This window comes from Elephantulus edwardii, unplaced genomic scaffold (assembly GCF_000299155.1).
Source record: "Elephantulus edwardii isolate Elephantulus edwardi_28Jun2011 unplaced genomic scaffold, EleEdw1.0 scaffold00082, whole genome shotgun sequence".
NCBI lineage: Eukaryota > Metazoa > Chordata > Mammalia > Macroscelidea > Macroscelididae > Elephantulus > Elephantulus edwardii.
Window position 1 is genome coordinate 7529934 of NW_006399832.1, and position 11123 is coordinate 7541056.

At 40.3% G+C, this 11123-nt stretch overlaps 1 protein-coding gene across 1 annotated transcript in view; it reads left to right on the top strand.

Annotated features, from left to right (window-relative positions):
- Positions 1-11123, top strand: part of RASGRF2 (Ras protein-specific guanine nucleotide-releasing factor 2) — a 432531-nt gene that overhangs the window by 337015 nt on the left and 84393 nt on the right. Inside the window, exon 18 of the mRNA XM_006889857.1 lies at positions 8493-8599. Within this exon, the coding sequence (XP_006889919.1) occupies positions 8493-8599 (107 nt within the window). The remainder of the gene's footprint in view (positions 1-8492; positions 8600-11123) is intronic.

Here is an 11123-nt window from a genome sequence, read left to right on the forward strand (position 1 = left end):
GGGCTTCATCTGACATACTTTGGACATGTTGTAAGGAGGGACAGGTCCTTGGAGAGGGACATCATGCTTGGGAGGGAGGAGGGACAGCGCAGGAGGGGAAGGCCCTCTACGAGGTGGATTGACCCAGTAACTGGGGTAATCGGGATGGGTGTGTCAGAGGCAGTGCGATTGGCACAGAATAGAGCAGAGTTTAGGGCTGTTGTACATATGGTCGCTATAAGTCGCAAGCGACTCGATGGCACATAACAACAACATATCAGATGCAATGATTGATGTGTATGGAGGAAGGACTTAAAAGTAAATCTCTTGCTAAAATTTTCATTTTTAGTGGTTTGGTTTGTGTCACTTTGCTTTTACCACTTTTCTAAATGGCTCTGGTCCCCCAAATTTAGCAACTTTACCAGTGCATATATATAATTGGCAAATCTCAGAATGTCAATTGACATGCTTCAAACAACAGATGCAGCCATAGATATGCTCACCAATCTGTCCCAGGAAATTTGGAGGGCAGTTGTCTGGCTGACTGACTGGAAGTGATTCATATTCACCTTCACAGAAAAGATGGTTCAAAAGAATGTGCAAATCGTCAAATGATGTCATTAATATCACATGCAACTAAAATACTGCTGAAGACCATTTAAAAATAGCTAGAACAGTAGACACAGAGCAGAAAGAAGTTCAAACTGGATTTAGAAGGTGACGTGACACTAGACACAATTGTATCCTTTCTCCATACCTGTTCAGTCTTTATGCTGAGCAAATTCAACAAGGTGGACTCTATGAAGAAGAATGTGGCATCAGGATTGGAGGAAGACTCACCTGTAACCTTTGTTATGGAGATAACAGAGCCTTGCTTGTTGAAAGTGAGAGGCACTTGGTGCAGAAGGTCAGACTACAGCCTTAAATATGGATTTCACCACAACATTGAGAAAACAAAATTCTCACCATGGGACCTATAGGAAACATCATAATAGACAGAGAAAAGATTAAAGTTGTCAACAACTTCATCTCACTTGGATCTACAATCAACACAGTAGTCAGGAGATCAGGAGATGTTCTGCAGTTGGAAAGTCTGCAGTCAGAGACCTCTCCTAAGTATTAAGGAACTATGATGTTAGTTTGAGGACAAAGGTACACATTACTCAAACCATGATCTTTTTAAATCACTTTCTATGCTTCTGAGAGCTGGACAGTGAATAAGGATAACAGAAGAATTAATGTCTTTGAACTATGGTTTTGGAGAAAAATACTGAACGTTCCATGGACTGTCAAAAGAACAAACAGATATGTCTTGGAGAAGGTGCAGCCAGAGCGTCCCTTGACCCCAAAGATGATAAAACTTCATCTCACATACTTTGAGCATCTTCCTAAGAAAGGCTATTCCTTGGGGAGGAACATCGTGCTTGGAAAGGTGGGGGGATAGTGAAAGAGAAGAAGACACTCAATCAGGTGCATTGACAGAGTGACTATAGTGATTGATTCAAGTGCATCAGAGATTGTGAGGATGACACAGGATAGGACAGGATTCAGGTCTGTTATTCATATAGTTGCTGAGTCATACGCAGCTGGATGGCCCCTAACAAAAACTCTAAAAGTACATTATGAGATTTGTACATCAATGTTCATAGCAGCATTTTCCACCATCACTAGAACATGGAAACAGCCCAGATGTCTAACTACAAATGAATGGATTGAGAAGTTACGGTACATTCACACAGTGGAATTCTATGCAGCATGCAAGAGTAGTAACTTTCTAAACTATTACCTAACTTGCGAGGGACTAGAGAGCATTATGCTAAGTAAACTCACTCAGTCCCACAAGGATAAATATTGTATAAAATCGTTATTGTAGAATGAGTATAAGGATCCAGGAGAGGTGGGAAAGGCTGGAAGCAAAGGGATGTGGATGTGCAGGGGGAGGGGGGATTAATCAAGGGGTTGTATAATTTTATGGGGGGGTGAGGGAAATGGAAAGAATCTGTTCAGATTTGTACTTGAGTTATGTAACTAAACTAGTAGGAAAACATTTTTTCAAAAGATTGTTTTATTGAATCCCTGAATTATTCCTGTCTTAGAGGAGTTATTTAATCCTTAAACCAATTGCATGTGGTACTACAGTTCACTTTATCGATAAGGCAATGGTTCCATGGAGAGGTTAACTAATTTGCCCCAGATTGTGTTTTTGACCTGCTGTTCATTCTAGGAGCGAAGGGGACATGTGTCTTTGTACTTTCCTTCCATGACTTTCACTGTTCCTACAGCACTGGACCAATAGATAGCATCATGATAGATGGAGGAAAGATTGAAATTGTAAACAATTTCATCTTGCTTGGATTCACAGCCAACACCCTTGGTACCAGTAGTCAGGAAATCAGATGTATAGTATTTATTCATAGCAAATAATTTTTATAAGAAACTTAAACTCGGACTATAAACATGGATATCACCTGATGGGAAGCACAGGAATCAGACTGATTACATCTGTGGAAGGAATCATTGTAGAAGTTCAATATCAACAGTAAAAACTAGGCCAGGTGTTGATTGTGGAACAGACCATCAACTGCTTATATGCAAGTTGAAGTTACAGCTAAAGAAGGTTAAGTAATATCCAAGGAATCAAGACTTGATCTTGAGTCTATCTTCCCTGAATTTAAAAGCCAACTTAGGAACATGTTTGAGGCCTTGAATACTAATGAACAAGGACCAGATGAGCTGTGGTAAGAGAGCAAGAATATCGTTCTTGAAGAATGCAAAAAGTCACTACAAAAAAGGAAGAAGAGAAAACCAAAATGGATGTCAGAAAATACTGAATATTGCAAATATTGCACTAGAAGCCAAAGCAAAAAGGGAAGAAATCAAGAAGTTACGGAGCTGAATAGAAGATTTCAAACGGAGGCTCAGGAAGGCAAAGTATTATAATGAAATGTGCAAGGAGCTGGAGTCAGAAAATCAAAAGGACCAAATTTGCTCAGCATTTCTTAAGTTGAAGGAACTAATTCAACCCCTGAGTTTCAGTGCTTAAGGATACTATGTGCAGAATATGGAATGATTCAGAAATCATTAAAAGGAAATGGAAGGAGTATACAGTCATTGTAGCAAAATGAAGTGGCTAACACTAAAGAATTTCAAGAAACAACATATTTTCAAGAGGCAGTGGTGATGAACTAGGAAGTTCAAGCTGGTCTGAAGGACCTAGCAAAAAAGAAAGCCCTAGAAATTGATGGAATATCAATTAATGTATTTTAACAAATAGATGCTGCCCTGGATGTGCTCACCAGGTTGTGCCAAGAATTCTGGAGGACAACTACTTGGCCAAATGACTGGAAGAGATCCATATTTATACCTATTCCAAAAAAAGGTGACCTGACAGAGTGTGGAAATTATAGAACAATATTGCTAATGTCACACACTAGTAAAATCCTGCTGACGATTATCCAGAAATGACTGGAATAAAGTACATTGACAGAGAACTATGAGAAATACGGGCTGGGTTTAGAAGAGGTCATGGCACTAAAGACATTATCACTAATATCAGATGTATCTTGGCAGAAAGCAAAGAGTACCAGAGGAATGTCTATCTGTGTTTCATGAACTATGCAAAGGCCTTTTGACTGTGTGGATCACAACAAATTATGGCTAACCTTGAGGAAAATGGGAATCCCAGAGGGTGAAACGAAGTGTCTCCTTGGAGACTAGAATTTTGAAGCTCCATCTCACATATTTTGGGCATTTATCCAGGAGAGGCCAGTCCTTGGAAAAGGACATCATGCTTGGGAGGCTGGAGGGACAGCAAAGGAGAGGAAGACCCCGGATGAGATATGACCCTGGATACAGTGACTGGAGCAGTCGGGTTTGGAGTGTCAGAGTTAGTGAGACTGGCTCAGGACAGGGTCGGCTTCAGAGATGCTGTACATAACATATAGCATAACATTTGCAAATTCTGCTGTTAGGGATCTCTCCAAAGTGTTGAAGAGCAGTGGTATCACTTGGAAGATGAAGCTGTGCCTGATTCAGGCTTCAGTCTTTGCAATCACCTGTGTTAGAGAGCTGGACAGTGAATGAAAATGACAGAAGAAGAATCAGTACATTTTATTTGTGATGTTGGATAAAAGTGCTGGATATTCCATGGACTGCCAAAAGAACAAACAGATATGTCTTGAAAAAGGTGCAGCCAGGATGTTCCTTCAAACATACTGTATTTTGAAGTATTTTCTCAGATCTGTTTTCCTGATATTTCCAGTTACGCTTCCTTCATTCAGCTGGGTTTAACTGCATTTACTTATCTGTTAGGTTTTAAACAGATTGGAATTGATTCATTCAGGATTGATTCCAGTTGAGAATATTCATTTACATCTGATATCTGAGTCTACATTTTAACAAGACTTCCAAGTAAATAATTTTTGGTAATCTTTTTATAATACACATTCTGATTCAGTCTTTCTGGGGAGGAAATGGAAATTTTCAAGGAAGTCCAACCAGAATGGACCAATTCAAATTCCTGATTTTGAATTGCAGTTTTTAAAAAATCGTTGAAAGAATAATTCTGTAAATCTGTGTGTGGTCTTCAAGTGTGTTCTTTGTAAAATCAGGCGTTTATAATAAGTTTTTGTTATTTTCTCTTTTGTATCCTTAGTCTTTTAAAATATTTTAACTTTAAAATGTTTCAGCTAAAATGATCTAATAGTTCTAGTATCTGAGATTGTTGGTGGTGGAAAATGGCGGTTGCCTCTTGCCTCTATTTCCAGTGTGTTGTAGTTTGGATGATTGTTGCTCATGGTGGATGCTTTGTTTATTTTGTAGCCTTAGATTAGGAGTCAAAGTCAGAAACTTTGAGGGAGGTAATCCTGTGAAGTCTGAGGATAAGGGTGAATCCCTATGAGGAGGTATTTATTGTATGCATTTTTGTCAGAGTTTCCAGTGCTGCTGTTGGCCTGCGCCACTTCTTATTTTTAATTTTTTTTTACTGTGGACAAAATATACATGATGCAAATGTTATCTGCCTTCCAATGGGGCATTGTTGTGTTGGAGTCAGTGAGAATGGCTCAGGACAGTACAGGCTTCAGAGCTAATGTGCATCTCTATAAGTCACAGGCAACTTGACGGCACGTAACAACAACAGCAACATATAAGAACAACAAGTTCTTAATATTAACATTTCCAATCACTTATTCAAAAAGCAGTTTGTATGCAGCATGTGCTAATGCTGAGTAAAACATACCTGGGTCCCATTTTATTTCCCCTTAAAAAATTATTATATATTTTTAAATTGTAATATGTTACAGTATAAATCAATGCAAAAATTTTGTAAGAAATAGAATAGAGAATTTACCCCCCACAGACACACCTCATCCTCACCCTTCTGCTCTCACCCCTTCTGCCTTGGGTTCCCATGTTTTATTAGTTATTCTTCTGTTTTTTACGATACTGGTCTTATGCAGTAATTGTCCTTATGAAACTGAGTTAGTTCACTTAGCATAATGCTCTCCAGTCTCTTCCAAGTTATGTAGTATTTTTCAATGCTGTTGTGAACATTGGTATACAAATCTCCATTTGTATCTCAGTTCTAATTTCCTTGGAGTATATTTCAAGCAGTGGAGTAGCAGGCTCTATGTTCAGCTTTTTGAGGAAATGCCATACTGAATTCCAGAGTGATTATACCATTTTACAATCCCACCAACAGCATATGAGAGTTCCCACCTCTCCACATTCTCTCTAATATTTATTGCTTGCTGCCCTGCTAAACTTTGCCACTGCTACTGGGTGATAATTTTTTTAATTTTTAAATTTTTTTCTACTAGTTTATTCACAAAATTCAAATACAAATTTGAACAAATTCTTTCAATATCCCTTAGCCCCCCACCCATCAAATTGTACAATCCTCCCTTCCCACTGCACATCCATATGCCTCTGTTTCCAATCTCTCCCACCCCTCCTGGATCCTTATACTCATTCTACAACAACAGTTTTATACAATATTTATCCTTGTAGGACTGAGTTAGTTCACTCAGCCTAATGCTCTCCAGTCCCTCCCAAGTTAGGTAATGATTTACAAAGTTATTGCTCCTGTGTGCTGCATAGTATTCCATTGTGCGAATGTGTCATGATTTCTCAATCCATTCTTTTGTGGTTGGACATTTGGGCTATTTCCGTGTTCTTGCAATGGTGAATACTGCTGCTATGAACATTGGGGTACAAATCTCAATTTGTGCCTCAGTTCTCATATTATCAGAGTATATTCCAAATAGTGGAATTGCTGGGTCATATGGAATTTCTGTGTTCAGCTTTTAGAGGAAGTGCCAAACTGCCTTCCAGAATGGTTGCACTATTTTACAATCCCACCAACAATGTATAAGAGTTCATTTTTCACCACATCCTCTCCAACATTTATTACTTGCTGCCCTGTTAAACTTTGCCACTGTTACTGGAGTGAGATGGTACTTCATTGTGATTTTGATTTGCATCTCTCTTACTGCCAGTGATTTGGAGCATTTCTTCATGTGTCTGTTTGCCTTTTGAATATCTTCCTCTGTGAAAATTCTTTCCATGTCTTTTGAACTGGGGTGATTTTTATTGAAAGTATAGTATTTATCAGATACTTACCTAATTGTAAAATGGCAAATGTAATAAATGTTAAAAAAGAAATGTACATCATGCTTTAAGATGTGTAATAGGCCATTTTTCCAACTCATGCTAGAAAAGTATCACTTGGAGAGGGGAAGTAAAAAAAGGAGGAATGCGTGCTTTCTCCATTAAAAGAAGAGCAGTAATTGTTCTATGCAGCAGCATGTACAAAGGCCCTGGGGTGAGGATGAAAGAGTGAAATGTGGATGGGTCTTGAACTCAGCAAAGAAATCCAGGGATGTGACTATGTGAGTCCTTTGCTCTCAGGTGCTCCATTTAAGTGGTGGCTGAGGTGAGAGTCCCCATGGAGAGATTATATATTCTGTCCTTTGATTTACCCAGAGGTTGTTGATGACCTTAAAGGGAACTATTGTAATGGAAAGATGGGACAGGGAGTTGGAAGTAAGGTGTAGAGAGAATAGGCAATGATTAAATAGAGTCAAGGAGTACATACAACTCCAAGAAGTTTGCTGGCTAAGTTATATAAGGGTATCATTTATTTGCAAAGGAATGTATTATTTAATTATGGTGGGAAGAGAAAAAAATTTTTTAGTTAATTTTAATGAAAGTTTACAGAGACTTAGGGTTTCCAGTCATTCATTGTTGCACTTTTCTCCCTACTCACCCCCTCTCCCAATTCACACTTCTTGAAAAGAAAGAAAAACTCTTTTGTTGTTATGCAGTCCCACCCCTCCAAGTCCACTTCACTGTGCAGCCTTCACTCTGGACTTCTATAATGACAAGAATACCCATTCTTATATCCCTTTCAACAGTTCTATCTCTCATCTGAGGAGAAAATATTTTAAAATAGAAAAGAAGTGAAAATATACTAAAACAGCTTCATGATAGTAAAGTCATCAAGGAAGAAACATAACCTAGTGCAGAAAGACCTCGGACCCTGGTGCAATAGTGAGCTGGGATGATACTAGGGAGTGCTGGGGATATAGTCTGTGGGAGTTGCCTTGCCAGCCCAAAGGCAGTACCTCTCTTGAGTTCAAACCCAACAGCAGCTCCAAGGGAGAAAGACAGGCAGTCTCCGCCTTTGTGACTTACAGGAAAACCATCTGAGGGGTCAGATATGAATTGGTTCCAACTCAACAGCAATGCAAGAGAGACACACACAATGCTAGTTAACATTTATTGAGCTCTTACTGTTGTTCCAGCTGTCCTTTAAAATGCTTCAATCCTTTAATCGCTACAACTCTTTCGGGTAGGTCTACTTACTATCCCACTATAGACATGAGAAAATTGGTCACCAGAAAGGTAAAATAACTTGCCTAGTGAGAGAACAGGGAGTTCTGGAGGCCTAGTCATGAGGATTTGCCCTGCCAACCCAAAGGTTCTTGGTTCGAATCCAGTTTGAATCTCCTCTGGAAACCCACTGGAGTGTTAGCTGTGGGTTGGTTATGCCTTGATGGTACACAACAATAACAACAACAACAACGTGTCATATATAGGCCAAGGCGTGGGCTCACCATCCAGTTACAAATATTTAAAATGTTACTGGTTGTATACTCACTTTGGGTACAAAAGTACAAACTAATACTGATTTAAATACTTTGCTAAAGCTCTTTCTTAGTTTTATCTTATAGAACAAGACAGGCATGAATTGGAGGTCTCATTAGACCAGCTTTAGCTTTAATCAGTGGCCTTTAATAAATATGTGACCATTATTCATTTAATTACCCCTGTAGCTTACTGCTGAGAGTATAATAGGTAAGCTGAATTCACAACAGTCTGAAACCACTCACACCTCTGTGCCAAGATGTGTCATCTGTGTGTTTCATTAACCAATGTCCTAAAATAAATGCCCTTTTCCAGGTTCCTAGGGATTGGCCTTAACTGCAGTGTGTGTTTCTTTTCCTCCAAAGGATTTAACAACACTGAGAGAACATGCGACAAAGAGTTCATTATACGAAGGACAGCCACCAATCGGGTCCTGAACGTTCTCCGCCACTGGGTCTCGAAGCACGCACAGGTAACTCAATGGCCTGGTTAATTCTTTTCAAGAATTGTTTTTTTCAGTTCAGCTTTTAAAGCTGTTCCACACGTGACTCGTTGAAGGTGAAATGGAAATGGGAAAAGCAGGAGAATGGACAGCAAAACAAGCAAACAGATGCATTACCAGCATTGATGGCTATGGGCAGCAAAGGGATCTCTTTAGATCCATGAATTGCTTGGCATGGTGAAATCAGTCTTCTTGTATCTTCCGAACCACCACGTTTGTCACACTGTGCACCTGTGTGTGGCTAGGATGGTAGAAGCTATGCCAATGGAATTAAATACCTGTAGAGTTCACACATGGGGGACCGTTCTCAGTTGGAGCTTCCAGATCAACACAAAGCAGGAAGAAAAACCTGGAAGATCTGCTTTTGAGAATTTGTGCCTGAAAACCTTATAGGTCACAATAGAAGATTGTACAGTACAGTGGTGGAAAAGGCACTGTATAGGGGGAAAGGCACTTGTAACACACAGTGACCTCCACCAGTGGTGTCCAGCATACCAGTGATTATGATGGTGGTGCAGGGCCCAGTAGTGATGATCAAGGGGTCTCTTATACATGAGGTTACCATGACGTGGAGCTCACTGGACAGCAGCTGAACACCTTTGTAGCTCACTGTGGGGATAGCACTCCCTTGTGAGTGCTAGAGCCAGAGCAGGACCCCTGTGTTAGATTAACTCAGGTGTGTTTCACTGGGAAGGAGGTGGTACTGCAGCCACCAGCAACTGTAGTGGTTATGGTGGCTGGCAGCATGGCTCCAGACACTCAGATGCCTGCTCAGAGACTGTTTTCACTGCTTGAGACAAGAGGAATTTTGCCTTCTGTCCTTTGAATTTGGCTCCCATGCGCCTGATACAGGCGATGGTCTTTGCAATCACTTGTTATGCATCAGAGAGCTGGAACAGTGACTAGGAAGGACAGAAGGAGAATTGACACCTTTGAGCTGTGGTGGTGGAGAAGAGTATTGAATGTACCAAGGACTGCCAGGAAAACAAACAGATTCATCCTAGAGAGGGTGAAACCAGGCTACTCCTTGGAGGCAAGGATTCTGGGGCTTCGTCTGACATACTTTGGACATGTTGCAAGGAGAGACAGGTCCTTGGAGAGGGACATCATGCTGGGTAGAGTAGAGGGACAGCGCAGGAGGGGAAGACCCTCTATGAGGTGGATTGATTCAGTGACTGGGGTAATCGGGATGGGTTTATCAGAGGCAGTGCGATTGGCACAGGATAGAGCAGGATTTAGGGCTGTTGTACATAGGGTCACTATGAGTTGCAAACTACTCGACGGCACATAACAGCAACACCAACAACAACATCATGCTGTACAACAGCTATATGTTATGGATATGTGCATTTTCAATGCAAATGTGCAGAATATATACCCATTTTATAACATAAAGCAAAACTTACTTTTTTTCTTTGTTGTTGTTGTTGTTATGTGTCGTTGAGTCAATTCCGACTCATAGAGACCCTATGTACAAAAGCTCTGAACCCTGCTCTATCCTCAGCCAATTTCAGACCCTTCTGGACCCATGGCTAGCTAATGGCTCTGCAGGGAAAGGTCTGAGCAGCAAGAAGGGGGCCCTACACATTAAGGCCCTTCAGTTAAGCTCGAAGCATCTGGAATGCTGCCAACCTGAGCTGCTATTGAGCATCACACATTATAAGGGGAAGAAAGGCGAAGAGTTCCCATGTCTCGCATCGCTGTGTTTACAGAGACTGTATATGACTGTCTCAGGTCCTTTGGCCATAACCATCATATTTAGGGTCACCATTAAAGCCAGGATCCTAAAATTACTGTGATGGGAGGATTTACTAATTAGGAAAACTAGGATTTAGGTATCTAAACAAATAACCCCATAGAAATTCTTAAACATTAATTCAAATAAAAACAATAAAGATGGCATACTAAATACAGGACATTATTTAATGCATCTCAAATACACAATGGTACATATATTTTTACACATCTTAGCTTTCTAATTAAAACAAACATGAAAGCAGGAGAAGCATCCACTTCTGAAATGGCTTGCTTCCAGAAACTCTGTGAACATGGAGAAATTATCTAAGTAATCTAAGAGTTCAGGTCTTTCTTTCATAGGGTCACTATGAGTCATCTATTACTCAACAGCACCTAACAACAACTAAAAAATGGGTCCTATGTGACTCAAGTTTTCAGAGTCATCCTTACGTCGTTGAGGTCTCATCCCTTTTGTCCACAATTTCAGTGATATGCTGGCAAATTAATTTTGCTAATTTGTTGTTTTTGTTGTTGTTGTTACGTGTCGTCAAGTTGCTTGCGACTCATAGTGACCCTATGTACAACAGTCCTAAACTCTGCTCTGTCTTGTGCCAATCACACTGTCTCTGACACTCCCATCCCGATTACCCCAATCACCAAATAAATCCACTTCATAGAGGGCCTTCCCCTCCTACGCTTTTCCTCCACCCTCCCCAGTATGATGTCCTTCTCCAAGGACCGGTCTCTCCTCACAACA